This window comes from Gymnoscopelus braueri (genome assembly GCF_963280865.1).
Source record: "Gymnoscopelus braueri genome assembly, chromosome: 22".
In the NCBI taxonomy this organism is placed as follows: Eukaryota; Metazoa; Chordata; class Actinopteri; order Myctophiformes; family Myctophidae; genus Gymnoscopelus; species Gymnoscopelus braueri.
Window position 1 is genome coordinate 46,970,437 of NC_137624.1, and position 20,000 is coordinate 46,990,436.

General features: G+C 40.9%; 2 protein-coding genes across 2 annotated transcripts in view; both read right to left on the reverse strand.

The window, feature by feature from the left end:
* fbxw2 (F-box and WD repeat domain containing 2) overlaps window positions 1-3,833 on the reverse strand; it is a 34,174-nt gene extending 30,341 nt beyond the window's left edge. Inside the window, exon 1 of the mRNA XM_080419467.1 lies at window positions 3,723-3,833. The gene's annotated coding sequence lies outside the window, so the exon portion shown is untranslated. The remainder of the gene's footprint in view (window positions 1-3,722) is intronic.
* Window positions 3,834-8,698: 4,865 nt separating this feature from the next.
* The window catches only part of naif1 (nuclear apoptosis inducing factor 1), a 12,539-nt gene continuing 1,237 nt past the window's right edge, over window positions 8,699-20,000 (reverse strand). The window contains exons 3-6 of the mRNA XM_080419260.1: window positions 17,166-17,472; window positions 13,776-13,826; window positions 12,575-12,753; window positions 8,699-9,183 (exon numbers count right to left, since the gene is read on the reverse strand). Of these exons, the coding sequence (XP_080275386.1) occupies window positions 8,764-9,183; window positions 12,575-12,753; window positions 13,776-13,826; window positions 17,166-17,472 (957 nt within the window). The 3' untranslated portion in view covers window positions 8,699-8,763. The remainder of the gene's footprint in view (window positions 9,184-12,574; window positions 12,754-13,775; window positions 13,827-17,165; window positions 17,473-20,000) is intronic.

Consider the following 20,000-nt stretch of genomic DNA (forward strand, 5'->3'; position numbering starts at 1 on the left):
TCATGAATAATAATGAATAATAGTCAGTTAGCCCAGACTGCATAGTAAGTCATGAATAATAATGAATAATAATGAATAATAGTCAGTTAGCCCACACTGCATAGTAAGTCATGAATAATAATGAATAATAATGAATAATAGTCAGTTAGCCCACACTGCATAGTAAGTCATGAATAATAATGAATAATAGTCAGTTAGCCCACACTGCATAGTAAGTCATGAATAATAATGAATAATAGTCAGTTAGCCCACACTGCATAGTAAGTCATGAATAATAATGAATAATAGTCAGTTAGCCTACATAGTAAGTCATGAATAATAATGAATAATAGTCAGTTAGCCTACACTGCATAGTAAGTCATGAATAATAATGAATAATAATGAATAATAGTCAGTTAGCCTACACTGCATAGTAAGTCATGAATAATAATGAATAATAATGAATAATAGTCAGTTAGCCCACACTGCATAGTAAGTCATGAATAATAATGAATAATAGTCAGTTAGCCTACACTGCATAGTAAGTCATGAATAATAATGAATAATAGTCAGTTAGCCCACACTACATAGTAAGTCATGAATAATAGTCAGTTAGCCCACACTGCATAGTAAGTCATGAATAATAATGAATAATAATGAATAATAGTCAGTTAGCCTACACTACATAGTAAGTCATGAATAATAATGAATAATAGTCAGTTAGCCTACACTGCATAGTAAGTCATGAATAATAATGAATAATAGTCAGTTAGCCCACACTACATAGTAAGTCATGAATAATAATGAATAATAGTCAGTTAGCCCACACTGCATAGTAAGTCATGAATAATAATGAATAATAGTCAGTTAGCCCAGACTGCATAGTAAGTCATGAATAATAATGAATAATAATGAATAATAGTCAGTTAGCCCACACTGCATAGTAAGTCATGAATAATAATGAATAATAGTCAGTTAGCCCACACTGCATAGTAAGTCATGAATAATAATGAATAATAGTCAGTTAGCCCACACTGCATAGTAAGTCATGAATAATAATGAATAATAATGAATAATAGTCAGTTAGCCCACACTACATAGTAAGTCATGAATAATAATGAATAATAATGAATAATAGTCAGTTAGCCCACACTGCATAGTAAGTCATGAATAATAATGAATAATAATGAATAATAGTCAGTTAGCCCACACTACATAGTAAGTCATGAATAATAATGAATAATAATGAATAATAGTCAGTTAGCCCACACTGCATAGTAAGTCATGAATAATAGTCAGTTAGCCCAGACTGCATAGTAAGTCATGAATAATAATGAATAATAGTCAGTTAGCCCACACTGCATAGTAAGTCATGAATAATAATGAATAATAGTCAGTTAGCCCACACTGCATAGTAAGTCATGAATAATAATGAATAATAATGAATAATAGTCAGTTAGCCCACACTACATAGTAAGTCATGAATAATAATGAATAATAATGAATAATAGTCAGTTAGCCCACACTGCATATTAAGTCATGAATAATAATGAATAATAATGAATAATAGTCAGTTAGCCCACACTGCATAGTAAGTCATGAATAATAATGAATAATAATGAATAATAGTCAGTTAGCCCACACTTCATAGTAAGTCATGAATAATAATGAATAATAATGAATAATAGTCAGTTAGCCTACACTGCATAGTAAGTCATGAATAATAATTAATAATAGTCAGTTAGCCCACACTGCATAGTAAGTCATGAATAATAATGAATAATAATGAATAATAGTCAGTTAGCCCACACTACATAGTAAGTCATGAATAATAATGAATAATAATGAATAATAGTCAGTTAGCCCACACTGCATAGTAAGTCATGAATAATAATGAATAATAATGAATAATAGTCAGTTAGCCCACACTACATAGTAAGTCATGAATAATAATGAATAATAATGAATAATAGTCAGTTAGCCCACACTGCATAGTAAGTCATGAATAATAGTCAGTTAGCCCAGACTGCATAGTAAGTCATGAATAATAATGAATAATAGTCAGTTAGCCCACACTGCATAGTAAGTCATGAATAATAATGAATAATAGTCAGTTAGCCCACACTGCATAGTAAGTCATGAATAATAATGAATAATAATGAATAATAGTCAGTTAGCCCACACTACATAGTAAGTCATGAATAATAATGAATAATAATGAATAATAGTCAGTTAGCCCACACTGCATATTAAGTCATGAATAATAATGAATAATAATGAATAATAGTCAGTTAGCCCACACTGCATAGTAAGTCATGAATAATAATGAATAATAATGAATAATAGTCAGTTAGCCCACACTGCATAGTAAGTCATGAATAATAATGAATAATAATGAATAATAGTCAGTTAGCCTACACTGCATAGTAAGTCATGAATAATAATTAATAATAGTCAGTTAGCCCACACTGCATAGTAAGTCATGAATAATAATGAATAATAATGAATAATAGTCAGTTAGCCCACACTACATAGTAAGTCATGAATAATAATGAATAATAGTCAGTTAGCCCACACTGCATATTAAGTCATGAATAATAATGAATAATAATGAATAATAGTCAGTTAGCCCACACTGCATATTAAGTCATGAATAATAATGAATAATAATGAATAATAGTCAGTTAGCCTACACTGCATAGTAAGTCATGAATAATAATGAATAATAGTCAGTTAGCCTACACTACATAGTAAGTCATGAATAATAATGAATAATAGTCAGTTAGCCCACACTACATAGTAAGTCATGAATAATAATGAATAATAGTCAGTTAGCCTACACTGCATAGTAAGTCATGAATAATAATGAATAATAGTCAGTTAGCCTACACTACATAGTAAGTCATGAATAATAATGAATAATAGTCAGTTAGCCTACACTGCATAGTAAGTCATGAATAATAATGAATAATAGTCAGTTAGCCTACACTACATAGTAAGTCATGAATAATAATGAATAATAGTCAGTTAGCCTACACTGCATAGTAAGTCATGAATAATAATGAATAATAATGAATAATAGTCAGTTAGCCTACACTGCATAGTAAGTCATGAATAATAATGAATAATAATGAATAATAGTCAGTTAGCCTACACTACATAGTTAGCACAGAGGCTACAGCTACAGCAATAACAACATGTACATAAACATGTTGTTTTATTATAAACTCTGTAAATAAACAGAAGCACCGACCACTATCACATCAGGTTACTCACATAGCAGCAAATAACAGTAATAACAGTCATAATAATAATAATAATAAGGGTAATAATAATAATAATAATAATAATAATATTAATAATAATAATAATAATAAACAGACCTGTATCACATCAGATCACATCAGGTTGCTCACATAGGAGCAGAACTTATATGTATGTATATATATAATATATATAATGTATAATAACAGTAATAACAGTAATAATAATAATGATAAACAGACCAGTATCACATCAGGTTACTCACATAGCAGCAGAACTTATATGTATGTATATATATAATATATATATAATGTATAATAACAGTAATAACAGTAATAATAATAATAATAAACAGACCAGTATCACATCAGGTTACTCACATAGCAGCAGAACTTATATATAATGTATAATAACAGTAATAACAGTAATAACAGTAATACTACTACTACTAATAATAATAATAGTAATAATAAACAGACCTGTATCAGATCAGCAGCAGAACTTTATACAGATCCATTCCTCTCTGTGGATCCTCACTGTACCAGATCTATAGATCCTCACTGTACCAGATCTATAGATCCTCACTGTACCAGATCCATCGATCTGGATCGATCCTTCGATCTGTCCATGGATCACAGCAGTGTGTGTGTGTGTGTGTGTGTGTGTGTGTGTGTGTGTGTGTGTGTGTGTGTGTGTGTGTTTTGGAGGAAGTGTCACACAGATGAAATGCTGTTCCACTTCCTCTCCAGGGGACCCGTCTTCCGGTGCGGCACTCAACAGGGACCGACGTGAAACTTGTTACCCTCAACGGTTCCCCCTAACGGTTCCCTGCTCTTTGGACATGTTTACTCATTTAATCTGTTAACTCTTGATTAATAGGTTTATTCTGTTTATTGCTGATACATTATTGTTTAGTTTTTAGTTGTCTCTGCCAGAAGGAAAGGCATTATGGTGAGAGACCCTGTCTGTCTGTCTGTCTGTCTGTCTGTCTGTCTGTCTGTCTGTCCGTCCGTCCGTCCGTCCGTCCGTCCTTCTGCCTGTGAACAGCTAATCTCCGGCACCGCTGGCTTTATCGCAGCCAAACTGCACACACACTCCCTGGATGCCAGAGCAGAACCTCTGCCCCAAATGTTTCACATGGACCTGTTATAGCGCCAGTACTCCTACAGATTTTATCCAAACATCATGCAAATCGGTTCACAGTATCTCTATAGTCATTAAACCAACGGGTCCGGAAAGCTGCTGAAGGAGCGCTAAAACGGTGAATTCCGAACATTGCTGGCCCACACTAACCTACTAACCTACCTGACCTGGCCCACACTAACCTACCTGACCTGGCCCACACTAACCTACCTGACCTGGCCCACACTAACCTACCTGACCTGGCCCACACTAACCTACCTGACCTGGCCCACACTAACCTACCTGACCTGGCCCACACTAACCTACCTGACCTGGCGGGGACCTGTGCTCCCAGGTGCACTTTTTCTAGAGTATGTTATTATTATTTTTATCAGGCTAGTTTGAAGTTTGAAATACATTTTATTCAATTATATTGTAAAATGAGGTTTGTAATTAGTCTTTGGTGATATATAATATGATATAATATGATATAATATAATATAATATAATATAATATAATATAATATAATATATTATAATATATTATAATATAATATAATATAATATAATATAATATAATATAATATAATATAATATATTATAATATATTATAATATAATATAATATAATATAATATAATATAATATAATATAATATATTATATTATATTATAATATAATATAATATAATATAATATAATATAATATAATATGATATAATGTAATGTAATGTAATGTAATGTAATATATTTCATCATATAAATATACCCCCCCTGAACAGCATTCGCTTGTTGTTCTCAGTGCCACCACACGATGGCACCAGATAAACGCCTTCTAATGTTGAAGAGTAGAAACAGATGGAAACAGATGCAGATGGAACAAACATTCAAACAGTTGGATTTAAAGTATTGATTCTAACAGTAATAACTGCTGTAGAGAATCCAGTCTAGATCATTTATCAGCTTCAATTCTACAATGTTTATACTGCATACTGTCCATTATGAGTTCTGTCTCCTCATTGGATAAAACGAGTATCCTCAATGAGTCTAACATTCATTCATCAGGACAATATCAGTCACCAGAAGCAGAGACGTGTGTTTTAATGAGTCTAACATTCATTAGAAGGACAATATCAGTCACCAGAAGCAGAGACGTGTGTTTTAATGAGTCTAACGTTCATTAGAAGGACAATATCAGTCACTAGAAGCAGAGACGTGTGTTTTAATGAGTCTAACATTCATTAGAAGGACAATATCAGTCACTAGAAGCAGAGACGTGTGTTTTAATGAGTCTAACATTCATTAGAAGGACAATATCAGTCACCAGAAGCAGAGACGTGTGTTTTAATGAGTCTAACATTCATTAGAAGGACAATATCAGTCACCAGAAGCAGAGACGTGTTTTAATGAGTCTAACATTCATTAGAAGGACAATATCAGTCACCAGAAGCAGAGACTTGTGTTTTAATGAGTCTAACATTATTAGAAGGACAATATCAGTCACCAGAAGCAGAGACGTGTGTTTTAATGAGTCTAACATTCATTAGAAGGACAATATCAGTCACCAGAAGCAGAGACGTGTGTTTTAATGAGTCTAACATTCATTAGAAGGACAATATCAGTCACCAGAAGCAGAGACGTGTGTTTTAATGAGTCTAACATTCATTAGAAGGACAATATCAGTCACCAGAAGCAGAGACGTGTGTTTTAATGAGTTTAACATAGAGATTGAAGTTGAATAGGCTTAAACAGGAGGGGGCTGGTATTTTTTTTTAAATAACATTTAACTTTAAACAATGAACAAGCAAACAAGTAAATATAAAACACATAAACTGAACTTTATTTCGTTTAATCACTTATCGCCCTAAACATTTAGAAAAATTGCCGATCTACCAGCGGCGACGCGTTGTGAGCTTGTAGATCGGCAACTTTTGACAAAAAACGGGACACATGGGCATATTTGCCGAAACCATGAAAAAGGTGAAATAATGAGCCATACATAAGGATAATTCCTTTTAACAGGACGTTCATGAAAGTCCTTGCGGGCTTGTTTCCAATGAGGGCCTGTGAGCAATTAGGGGTTAAAAGTCTTGCTCAGGGACAAATTTCATTTCATCGACACATATGCTGGCGTGGCCTGGAATCGTACCTGGGGCAACCAGGGCCTCTGGCTCCCTAGGCGGGCTCACTAACCACTCAGCTATGGCCGCCCCTACATGGGGTCTGGTTATTAACATCATGTTACATTCCTTCCAATAGGACAATAAATACAGTCACTTCTCCAAAGCAGAGCCAACACCAACAATAATAATATGATGATGAACGTGAATATGAATATGAAGAACAACCTTCTTTCAAAAAATAATAATAATAATAATGATGATGATACTGATAATAGAGTACAGAACAGAAGTCCTGACGTCACTCGCTCATCCCTCATGGGTCATGGTTTTGTTTCTCCATTCTGAAATCCCATCCACATGTTTAATATCGCAGCATAGAGGAATTTTTTCAAGATAAAAAATAAATAAAAAGAATAGCAGATGTACAAGCTCGTAGCACGGCACTCGGTGCCGTGCTACGAGCTTGTAGATCTGCTATTTTTGAGTAGCCAAAGAAATCTAAAAAGGGTTTAACACCAGGGTCTTTTGTTGACATTGAGAATTCTGACTCTATGTTTACCAGTGCTATAGATCTATGTTTACTAGTGCTATAGATCTATGTTTACTGGTGCTATAGATCTATGTTTACTGGTGCTATAGATCTATGTTTACTGGTGCTATAGATCTATGTTTACTGGTGCTATAGATCTATGTTTACTGGTGCTATAGATCTATGTTTACTAGTACATCACTGTGTACTATAAGGTCAGCCTTATGCAGTCTGCCAGAGTCCAACAACAGACCAAACGCTCCTGGGTTTTAATCTATCTAGTTAGTTAGGTTAGTAGTCCTGTGGTTTATAGACCTGAGGCCCATTCTACAAATGTTCTCAAACGTTTTCGTGCCAATTAGGACCCCCACAATTACATGTATTTGGCCACGGACCCCCATCGAAAATGTTTTGTGCCAGGGAGAGGGAGACACCCCAGAAGAGAATATTTGTGTTAAAACATTCAAAATTATTCAACATTTTCAAGCAAACACTTTCACTTTCAAGATTATTTCAGATGCACAGATGTACAAGCTCACAGCGCGTCACTTTACGTGAGCTTGTACATCTGCTACTTTTTGAGAAGCACTGTTCTAAATCCTTAATATAGCTCACATCTAAAATGACACACTGCTGTCCAGGTTTGAATGGGTTAAAATACTGTGCTTGGAGTGTTTATAAATGTTGTGTTGAAAGTCACCAGATCTGCTAAGTGCTCACATTATTGATCCTGATGAAAACATCATCAAATTCATAAAAAACTAAAACAAAAAAAAACATACAAATACGACTTTTTTTTTAAATGTCAAAGAAATTGTCCAAAGTAGCGAAAATAGCAGATGTACATGCTTGTAGATCTGCTATTTTCGCTATTCTTGAAATGGGATTTGAGTGACTAAGGGTCTTGGTTTTGGGTTTTTGAAAATATGCTCAACCTAGTGTAAGAGACAGGTGTGAAACATGAGCCCTACATAATGACGATGAGGAGGATGAGGATGAGGATGAGGAGGAGGAGGATGAGGAGGATGAGGATGAGGAGGATGAGGAGGATGAGGAGGATGAGGATGAGGATGAGGAGGATGAGGAGGATGAGGAGGATGAGGATGAGGAGGATGAGGATGAGGAGGATGAGGATGAGGAGGATGAGGATGAGGAGGATGAGGAGGATGAGGAGGATGAGGATGAGGAGGATGAGGATGGCTTCCCGCCGTGTGGGGACAGCAGTGGCGTTCAGTGGTGGCCAATAGAAATGCATTCCTTAATGTCCATAGAAATGCATTCCTTAATGTCCATAGAAATGCATTCCTTAATGTCCATAGAAATGCAGTATACATGTTCTGTCTCTCAGCCACTGACACAGAGTGAAGGTGGGACTTAACGAGTTAAACATAGCTGAGCGCCGATGTCTGGTGCCAAACACAGCCGATCTACAAGCTCACAGCACATCAGGCTGTGGCGCGCTGTGAGCTTGTACATCGGCTGTGTTTGGTGCCAGACATCGGCGCGCAGCTAAGCGTATAAATGAGGCGTTGATGCAGACAGGAAACACACACACACACACACACACGCACATACACATGCACACACGCACACACACACGCACACACACGCACACGCGCACACACACACACACACGCACACGCACACGCACACACACACGCACACACACACACACACACACACACACACACACACACACACACACACACACACACACACACACACACGCACACACACACACACAGTCTCTATTGTGGCTCCTCCTCTTGCTGTGACAGGGACGGCGGGGGCGGGGTTTTGGCTCTAGTCTGCTCCTCAGTTCCTGAGCCCTCTGCATTGTTGGCTAACGCCGTCGTACTTCCGCCGCTAGCGCTAGCGAACTCGTTGCTGCCTCCGCCGGCGCCGCTGCCGCTCTGCAGGAACTTGCGCAGGTCCTTGAGCGCGGGCCGCAGCATCTGCACCAGGGCCAGCAGCGCCGCCTGCGTTCCCTCCAGCGCCTGCGCCTGCCGCTCCTGGGCGTACGCCTGCGCCTCCTGCGAGCGCCGCATCATCTGCAGCAGCTCGTTCTGGCCCTCCAGGTGCTGCGCGATCTGACGCACGTGCACGTTGGTGACGCGCTGCTCCTGCAGGAGGCGCGCCGAGTTGAGGGCGATGCGACTCTTCAGCTCCTGGTCGGGGGTGGAAGACAGTTCTCACGTTACTTTAAGTACCGAGTATCAATACTATCAATGTAGAAATACTCTGTTTACAAGTATCAATACTATCAATGTAGAAATACTCTGTTTACAAGTAAAAGTCTGGTATTCAGTCCACTGCCTTTTTTTCACTGACGAAAACTAAATAAAAACTGAATAAAAACTAAGCTATGATGACTAAAACTATGACTAAAGTATATAATGACCATTTTGTCGACAAATAAAAACTAGACTAAAATGACTAGTGGAGAAGAGATCCAGTAGAACTAATACTAGTGGAGAAGAGATCCAGTAGAACTAAGACTAGTGGAGAAGAGATCCAGTAGAACTAAGACTAGAGAAGAGATCCAGTAGAACTAAGACTAGAGGAGAAGAGATCCAGTAGAACTAAGACTAGAGGAGAAGAGATCCAGTAGAACTAAGATTAGAGGAGAAGAGATCCAGTAGAACTAAGACTAGAGAAGAGATCCAGTAGAACTAAGACTAGAGGAGAAGAGATCCAGTAGAACTAAGACTAGAGGAGAAGAGATCCAGTAGAACTAAGACTAGTGGAGAAGAGATCCAGTAGAACTAAGACTAGAGGAGAAGAGATCCAGTAGAACTAAGGCTAGAGGAGAAGAGATCCAGTAGAACTAAGACTAGTGGAGAAGAGATCCAGTAGAACTAAGACTAGAGGAGAAGAGATCCAGTAGAACTAAGACTAGAGGAGAAGAGATCCAGTAGAACTAAGACTAGAGGAGAAGAGATCCAGTAGAACTAAGACTAGTGGAGAAGAGATCCAGTAGAACTAAGACTAGAGGAGAAGAGATCCAGTAGAACTAAGACTAGCGGAGAAGAGATCCAGTAGAACTAAGACTAGTGGAGAAGAGATCCAGAAGAACTAAGACTAGTGGAGAAGAGATCCAGTAGAACTAAGACTAGTGGAGAAGAGATCCAGTAGAACTAAGACTAGTGGAGAAGAGATCCAGTAGAACTAAGACTAGAGAAGAGATCCAGTAGAACTAAGACTAGAGGAGAAGAGATCCAGTAGAACTAAGACTAGAGAAGAGATCCAGTAGAACTAAGACTAGAGGAGAAGAGATCCAGTAGAACTAAGACTAGTGGAGAAGAGATCCAGTAGAACTAAGACTAGTGGAGAAGAGATCCAGTAGAACTAAGACTAGAGGAGAAGAGATCCAGTAGAACTAAGACTAGTGGAGAAGAGATCCACTAGAACTAAGACTAGTGGAGAAGAGATCCACTAGAACTAAGACTAGTGGAGAAGAGATCCAGTAGAACTAAGACTAGTGGAGCAGAGATCCAGTAGAACTAAGACTAGTGGAGAAGAGATCCAGTAGAACTAAGACTAGTGGAGAAGAGATCCAGTAGAACTAAGACTAGTGGAGAAGAGATCCAGTAGAACTAAGACTAGTGGAGAAGAGATCCAGTAGAACTAAGACTAGTGGAGAAGAGATCCAGTAGAACTAAGACTAGTGGAGAAGAGATCCAGTAGAACTAAGACTAGTGGAGCAGAGATCCAGTAGAACTAAGACTAGTGGAGAAGAGATCCAGTAGAACTAAGACTAGTGGAGAAGAGATCCAGTAGAACTAAGACTAGTAGAGAAGAAATCCAGTAGAACTAAGACTAGTGGAGAAGAGATCCAGTAGAACTAAGACTAGTGGAGAAGAGATCCAGTAGAACTAAGACTAGAGGAGAAGAGATCCAGTAGAACTAAGACTAGTGGAGAAGAGATCCAGTAGAACTAAGACTAGAGGAGAAGAGATCCAGTAGAACTAAGACTAGTGGAGAAGAGATCCAGTAGAACTAAGACTAGAGGAGAAGAGATCCAGTAGAACTAAGACTAGTGGAGAAGAGATCCAGTAGAACTAAGACTAGTGGAGAAGAGATCCAGTAGAACTAAGACTAGTGGAGAAGAGATCCAGTAGAACTAAGACTAGTGGAGAAGAGATCCATTAGAACTAAGACTAGAGGAGAAGAGATCCAGTAGAACTAAGACTAGTGGAGAAGAGATCCAGTAGAACTAAGACTAGAGGAGAAGAGATCCAGTAGAACTAAGACTAGTGGAGAAGAGATCCAGTAGAACTAAGACTAGTGGAGAAGAGATCCAGTAGAACTAAGACTAGTGGAGAAGAGATCCAGTAGAACTAAGACTAGAGGAGAAGAGATCCAGTAGAACTAAGACTAGTGGAGAAGAGATCCAGTAGAACTAAGACTAGAGGAGAAGAGATCCAGTAGAACTAAGACTAGAGGAGAAGAGATCCAGTAGAACTAAGACTAGTGGAGAAGAGATCCAGTAGAACTAAGACTAGAGGAGAAGAGATCCAGTAGAACTAAGACTAGTGGAGAAGAGATCCAGTAGAACTAAGACTAGTGGAGAAGAGATCCAGTAGAACTAAGACTAGAGGAGAAGAGATCCAGTAGAACTAAGACTAGTGGAGAAGAGATCCAGTAGAACTAAGACTAGAGGAGAAGAGATCCAGTAGAACTAAGACTAGTGGAGAAGAGATCCAGTAGAACTAAGACTAGTGGAGAAGAGATCCAGTAGAACTAAGACTAGTGGAGAAGAGATCCAGTAGAACTAAGACTAGTGGAGAAGAGATCCATTAGAACTAAGACTAGAGGAGAAGAGATCCAGTAGAACTAAGACTAGTGGAGAAGAGATCCAGTAGAACTAAGACTAGAGGAGAAGAGATCCAGTAGAACTAAGACTAGTGGAGAAGAGATCCAGTAGAACTAAGACTAGTGGAGAAGAGATCCAGTAGAACTAAGACTAGTGGAGAAGAGATCCAGTAGAACTAAGACTAGAGGAGAAGAGATCCAGTAGAACTAAGACTAGTGGAGAAGAGATCCAGTAGAACTAAGACTAGAGGAGAAGAGATCCAGTAGAACTAAGACTAGAGGAGAAGAGATCCAGTAGAACTAAGACTAGTGGAGAAGAGATCCAGTAGAACTAAGACTAGAGGAGAAGAGATCCAGTAGAACTAAGACTAGAGGAGAAGAGATCCAGTAGAACTAAGACTAGTGGAGAAGAGATCCAGTAGAACTAAGACTAGTGGAGAAGAGATCCAGTAGAACTAAGTCATTTTATGCTTGGGTGCGAGCGTCATTGTATTTATACATATGACAAATAAACCTGAACTGAACTGAACTGATCATATAACAGTGACAGGTTGATGATGTAACAGCAGTGACATCATATAACAGTGACAGGTTGATGATGTAACAGCAGTGACATCATATAACAGTGACAGGTTGATGATGTAACAGCAGTGACATCATATAACAGTGACAGGTTGATGATGTAACAGCAGTGACATCATATAACAGTGACAGGTTGATGATGTAACAGCAGTGACATCATACCTGGGGTTTGGCCTGGCTCTGGGGCAGCGGGGGCGAGCCGGCCGAGGCCCCGCCCCCCAGCATGTCCACGGTGGTGGGCGTGGCCTCTACGGTGGCGACCACGGCCGAGGCGGGGTCTCCCACCGTGGTGGTGCAGTACTCCACCACCCCCCCCTCCTCCATGCTGTGGTAGGTGGTCTCTGTGGGAGGGGAGGGGTTAGGGTGGAGGAGGGGGGGAGGGGTTAGTGTGGAGAAGGGGGAGGGGTTAAGGTGGAGAAGGGGTAGGGTGGAGGAGGGGGAGGGGTTAGGGGGGAGGGGGTAGGGTGGAGAAGGGGGAGGGGTTAGGGTGGAGGAGGGGGGGGGTAGGGTGGAGGAGGGGAGGGGTTAGGGGGGAGGGGGTAGGGTGGAGAAGGGGGAGGGGTTAGGGTGGAGGAGGGGGAGGGGTAGGGTGGAGAAGGGGGAGGGGTTAGGGTGGAGGAGGGGGAGGGGTTAGGGTGGAGAAGGGGGAGGGGGAGGGGAGTTAATGTGTTTGTTTATGTGCTAAAAGAGAACTTTGACATCTGTTTCACTGTGCAATGCAAGTCAATAAGGAGACTATTTTGGATGAGCGACTATTTATAGATATTTCACCAACATATGAATACGTATATGAATACATGCATTTAGTGTGCTTTGCATAGCGTTAAAGGTCTCTTATACAAGTATGGAGTAAAACTAGCCTGGTTCATAATGTGAGCCTATGGCTTTTCACGGTAGAAGAAATACCTGTCAAATCAGAGTCGGAGGCGGGTCTAACGACAAGCCAATCAGCGCCATGGGGCGTTCTCAAGCTGTGCGACACTAGCCTGCGACGTCACATGTAGGCGGATCCTTGGATCTCTTGTGATTGGTTAAGGGAAATGCTAATCCCCTCCCCCAAGTAATGGACTATAGTGCAGCCAATTTCAGACTGAAGCTCCACGCAGCTTCAGTCTGATAATCAGGCTAGAGTAAAACTGTAATAAAACTTACTTTGAATGTATCCGAACTACGTCATATTAAAGACAGTATGAGGATAACGTCAAAACGGAGACATCATTGGGATGAAAGACAAATAACTACATAACTTCGTATACATAACTACATATGACTATTCATAAGTACACATAACTAACTACACATAACTACATATGACTATTCATAAGTACACATAACTAACTACACACAGCTACACACACCTTACCATTGAGTTGTTTAGCTTCATCACACACTGCCCCTGGTCCTGTTGGCAGAGCTATGAGACAGAGAAATGAGAAGAACCTTAAGAACCAACTCTGATATAAAACAACAACGCCTGACCCTCAGAGACAGTGTAGTAATGTAGTAGTAGAGTAGTAACGCCTGACCCTCAGTGACAGTGTAGTAATGTAGTAGTAGAGTAGTAACGTCTGACCCTCAGAGACAGTGTAGTAATGTAGTAGTAGAGTAGTAACGCCTGACCCTCAGTGACAGTGTAGTAATGTAGTAGTAGAGTAGTAACGCCTGACCCTCAGAGACAGTGTAGTAATGTAGTAGTAGAGTAGTAACGCCTGACCCTCAGAGACAGTGTAGTAATGTAGTAGTAGAGTAGTAACGCCTGACCCTCAGAGACAGTGTATTAATGTAGTAGTAGAGTAGTAACGCCTGACCCTCAGAGACAGTGTAGTATTGTAGTAGTAGAGTAGTAACACCTGACCCTCAGAGACAGTGTAGTAATGTAGTAGTAGAGTAGTAACGCCTGACCCTCAGAGACAGTGTAGTAATGTAGTAGTAGAGTAGTAACGCCTGACCCTCAGAGACAGTGTAGTAATGTAGTAGTAGAGTAGTAACGCCTGACCCTCAGAGACAGTGTAGTAATGTAGTAGTAGAGTAGTAACGCCTGACCCTCAGAGACAGTGTAGTAATGTAGTAGTAGAGTAGTAACGCCTGACCCTCAGAGACAGTGTAGTAATGTAGTAGTAGAGTAGTAACGCCTGCCCCTCAGAGACAGTGTAGTAATGTAGTAGTAGAGTAGTAATGCCTGACCCTCAGAGACAGTGTAGTAATGTAGTAGTAGAGTAGTAACGCCTGACCCTCAGAGACAGTGTAGTAATGTAGTAGTAGAGTAGTAACGCCTGACCCTCAGTGACAGTGTAGTAATGTAGTAGTAGAGTAGTAACGCCTGACCCTCAGTGACATTGTAGTAATGTAGTAGTAGAGTAGTAACGCCTGACCCTCAGAGACAGTGTAGTAATGTAGTAGTAGAGTAGTAACGCCTGACCCTCAGAGACAGTGTAGTAATGTAGTAGTAGAGTAGTAACGCCTGACCCTCAGAGACAGTGTAGTAATGTAGTAGTAGAGTAGTAACGCCTGACCCTCAGAGACAGTGTAGTAATGTAGTAGTAGAGTAGTAACGCCTGACCCTCAGTGACAGTGTAGTAATGTAGTAGTAGAGTAGTAACGCCTGACCCTCAGTGACAGTGTAGTAATGTAGTAGTAGAGTAGTAACGCCTGACCCTCAGTGACAGTGTAGTAATGCAGTAGTAGAGTAGTAACGCCTGACCCTCAGTGACAGTGTAGTAATGTAGTAGTAGAGTAGTAACGCCTGACCCTCAGTGACAGTGTAGTAATGTAGTAGTAGAGTAGTAACGCCTGACCCTCAGTGACAGTGTAGTAATGTAGTAGTAGAGTAGTAACGCCTGACCCTCAGAGACAGTGTAGTAATGTAGTAGTAGAGTAGTAACGCCTGACCCTCAGAGACAGTGTATTAATGTAGTAGTAGAGTAGTAACGCCTGACCCTCAGTGACAGTGTAGTAATGTAGTAGTAGAGTAGTAACGCCTGACCCTCAGTGACAGTGTAGTAATGTAGTAGTAGAGTAGTAATGCCTGACCCTCAGTGACAGTGTAGTAATGTAGTAGTAGAGTAGTAACGCCTGACCCTCAGTGAGCGTGTTGTAGTAATGTAGTGGCAGAGTAGTAACGCCTGAACCTCAGTGAGCGTGTTGTAGTAATGTAGTAGTAGAGTAGTAACGCCTGACCCTCAGTGAGCGTGTTGTAGTAATGTAGTGGCAGAGTAGTAACGCCTGAACCTCAGTGAGCGTGTTGTAGTAATGTAGTAGTAGAGTAGTAACGCCTAACCCTCAGTGAGCGTGTTGTAGTAATGTAGTAGTAGAGTAGTAACGCCTGACCCTCAGTGAGCGTGTTGTAGTAATGTAGTAGTAGAGTAGTAACGCCTGAACCTCAGTGAGCGTGTTGTAGTAATGTAGTAGCAGAGTAGTAACGCCTGACCCTCAGTGAGCGTGTTGTAGTAATGTAGTAGTAGAGTAGTAACGCCTGAACCTCAGTGAGCGTGTTGTAGTAATGTAGTAGCAGAGTAGTAACGCCTGAACCTCAGTGAGCGTGTTGTAGTAATGTAGTAGTAGAGTAGTAACGCCTGAACCTCAGTGAGCGTGTTGTAGTAATGTAGTAGTAGAGTAGTAACGCCTGACCCTCAGTAACAGTGTAGTAATGTAGTAGTAGAGTAGTAACGCCTGACCCTCAGTGACAGTGTAGTAATGTAGTAGTAGAGTAGTAACGCCTGACCCTCAGTGACAGTGTAGTAATGTAGTAGTAGAGTAGTAACGCCTGAACCTCAGTGAGCGTGTTGTAGTAATGTAGTAGCAGAGTAGTAACGCCTGACCCTCAGTGAGCGTGTTGTAGTAATGTAGTGGTAGAGTAGTAACGCCTAACCCTCAGTGAGCGTGTTGTAGTAATGTAGTAGTAGAGTAGTAACGCCTGAACCTCAGTGACAGTGTAGTAATGTAGTAGTAGAGTAGTAACGCCTGAACCTCAGTGAGCGTGTTGTAGTAATGTAGTAGTAGAGTAGTAACGCCTAACCCTCAGTGAGCGTGTTGTAGTAATGTAGTAGTAGAGTAGTAACGCCTGACCCTCAGTGAGCGTGTTGTAGTAATGTAGTAGTAGAGTAGTAACGCCTGAACCTCAGTGAGCGTGTTGTAGTAATGTAGTAGCAGAGTAGTAACGCCTGACCCTCAGTGAGCGTGTTGTAGTAATGTAGTAGTAGAGTAGTAACGCCTGAACCTCAGTGAGCGTGTTGTAGTAATGTAGTAGCAGAGTAGTAACGCCTGAACCTCAGTGAGCGTGTTGTAGTAATGTAGTAGTAGAGTAGTAACGCCTGAACCTCAGTGAGCGTGTTGTAGTAATGTAGTAGTAGAGTAGTAACGCCTGACCCTCAGTAACAGTGTAGTAATGTAGTAGTAGAGTAGTAACGCCTGACCCTCAGTGACAGTGTAGTAATGTAGTAGTAGAGTAGTAACGCCTGACCCTCAGTGACAGTGTAGTAATGTAGTAGTAGAGTAGTAACGCCTGAACCTCAGTGAGCGTGTTGTAGTAATGTAGTAGCAGAGTAGTAACGCCTGACCCTCAGTGAGCGTGTTGTAGTAATGTAGTGGTAGAGTAGTAACGCCTAACCCTCAGTGAGCGTGTTGTAGTAATGTAGTAGTAGAGTAGTAACGCCTGAACCTCAGTGACAGTGTAGTAATGTAGTAGTAGAGTAGTAACGCCTGACCCTCAGTGAGCGTGTTGTAGTAATGTAGTAGTAGAGTAGTAACGCCTGACCCTCAGTGAGTGTGACGGTGGTGACGGGGAGGCCCATGTCCTGGTCCTCCTCCCCGGCGGGCAGGCTGATGATGGTAGCCTCCCCCAGGAGGTTACAGATGCGCTGCTGCATGGCGGTGAGGATGACGGGCACGGCCGGGGCGCCGCAGCAGTCCGCCGGGGCCCCGCCGCCGCCCGGCCCGCCCCCGGCCCCGCCCTCTATGGCGGCCCGCGCCTGCGCCACCTTGCGCCGCACCTCCGTCTTCATGTCCGACCACTTCTTCTTCACCTCGGCCAGCTCGCGCGGACACGTGGTCACCGCGTTCACCTGGTTGATTGATTCTCTATTAGAGTGGTTTTGAAGGAGGGTACGGAGTCATGTTGAGGGCAATATATATATATATATATATATATATATATATATATATATATATATATATATATATATATAGACGTGAGGTCTAGTATCACACTAGCATCATGAGCAGGGGTTAGGTGAGTCCATGTGGGGAACATTAGCCAAATAAAGCAGATCTACAAGCTCACAACGCCTCGGGCTGTGAGGTGTTGAGAGCATGTAGATCGGCTATTTTCGGAGAGTCGGTGTAGAGGGAAAAAGAGCAGACCAAGTACAGAGCCAACGGTCAAGTTGACTAAATATTTTTTTAAAGGTTAACTGTCTGAAAATACACATTAACATGAATCCAGATATCTATGAAATCTGTGAAAAAGTTTAATCTGTAACACAAAAATATGTAGTACTACTAATCACCAGAAGTCTTAAGTGCATTTCCTGCAAAAACAAGCAACCAAGAGTATACCTAGCGCTAAGGTAAAAGTGCAATATATCAGCTACCTACTTTCTTAAACAGATGAGACAAAATAGTTAAATCAAATGAGCACGAGCTAATACAAAAAGTGTGTCGACTAAACAAGATCCAATAAAACAGTACAACAATAAAACAAGAGTTCGTACAACTAGTTATACAGTATGTAGTGAGGGTCCCTGCTTCATCTCTCTCATCTATACAATATGTAGTGGGGGTCCCTGCTTCATCTCTCATCTATACAATATGTAGTAGGGGTCCCTGTTTCATCTCTCATCTATACAATATGTAGTGGGGGTCCCTGCTTCATCTCTCATCTATACAATATGTAGTGGGGGTCCCTGTTTCATCTCTCATCTATACAATATGTAGTGGGGGTCCCTGCTTCATCTCTCATCTATACAATATGTAGTGGGGGTCCCTGCTTCATCTCTCATCTATACAATATGTAGTGGGGGTCCCTGCTTCATCTCTCATCTATACAATATGTAGTGGGGGTCCCTGCTTCATCTCTCATCTATACAATATGTAGTGGGGGTCCCTGCTTCATCTCTCATCTATACAATATGTAGTGGGGGTCCCTGTTTCATCTCTCATCTATACAATATGTAGTGGGGGTCCCTGTTTCATCTCTCATCTATACAATATGTAGTGGGGGTCCCTGTTTCATCTCTCATCTATACAATATGTAGTGGGGGTCCCTGCTTCATCTCTCTCTCTCAGCTCAGGGGTCTTTGGCCTGAAAAACGTTGGGACTCCCTCTTTCCTTGGTGTTTCGCTTGGATTGCGTCTAAACCCTGACATTTAACTTCACTAAAACTATGCCTTAACCTAACCCTAACCCTAACCCTAAACCTAACCTTAACCTTAACCTTAACCCTAACCCTAACCCTAAACCTAAACCTAAACCTAAACCTAAACCTAAACCTAAACCTAAACCTAAACCTAACCTTAAAGGTTTAATGACATTCACTTTTACACCACATTCAAAGTCTTTGTCCTGGTCCTTCAAAAGTGTACAAAAAGTTTTAAGTGAAAATTCCATTCCAGTGATCCATAGCAGGTGTTTTTCTCTCACATTTCTAAAGCCTTTTCAACTGCAATGAAAAAATAAATCTTTGCCTGCGGGTGTCGCTGGTGAGGGATTTTGCCTGTCAATCATCGCCTCTGCTCCGCCCCCCCCCCAAAGGAAAGGATAGGGGAGGGGAGGGGCGAGGAGGAGAGTGGGCGGGATTAATCGACTGTGACCTCACTGTCGAAGGGCCAAGCTCAGATTACTTTTCAGCCTAATTATTCAGAAAACCCCAGACCACAGAAAATCCACTGAATGTTCTAAGTTCAGTTTTTACCTAACCCTAACCCTAAACCTAACCTTAACCCTAAACCTAAACCTAACCCTAAACCTAATCTTAACCTTAAACCTAACCTTAAACCTAACCCTAAACCTAACCTTAAACCTAACCCTAAACCTAACCCTAAACATAACCCTAAACCTAAACCTAACCCTAACCTTAAACCTAACCCTAACCCTAACCCTAACCCTAATATCTCAAGAACAGATTCTGCTCTGCGTTTGAATCTGTCGGTAGCCGTGTTGACAACCGGTGCACATTGGCTACAAGTGGGCATGCCTTCAGATCAGGAAGCAGGGCGCGCTTTACCCAATCAAATGTAGTGGCCGGGATTTACGTGTGTGCCGTTCGTTCCCCACTGGGAACAAACCGAAACTCATTTAACAATAGTGTCCTCGAAGCCGACAAAACCACGTAAAGTTAGTAACATTTTAACTTGCTCTTTCATCATAGAAACAAGTGGGCTTATAACCAAAACCATCCATGTTCTTTGGGAGAAATGGTGTTAGTGTTCCGTGGAGAAATATTTTTAGTGGGAATGAAAACATAGTCGCACCACCGGAAGTGAAAGGCTGAAGGCAGACCAAAACCCCTGTTTCCCTGAGCACAGGCCGTCCGTTCAGCTCCGCCCAGAGCCAAATTAATAAGTAAAAAACAGCAGAGGGCGCTGTTTTTCC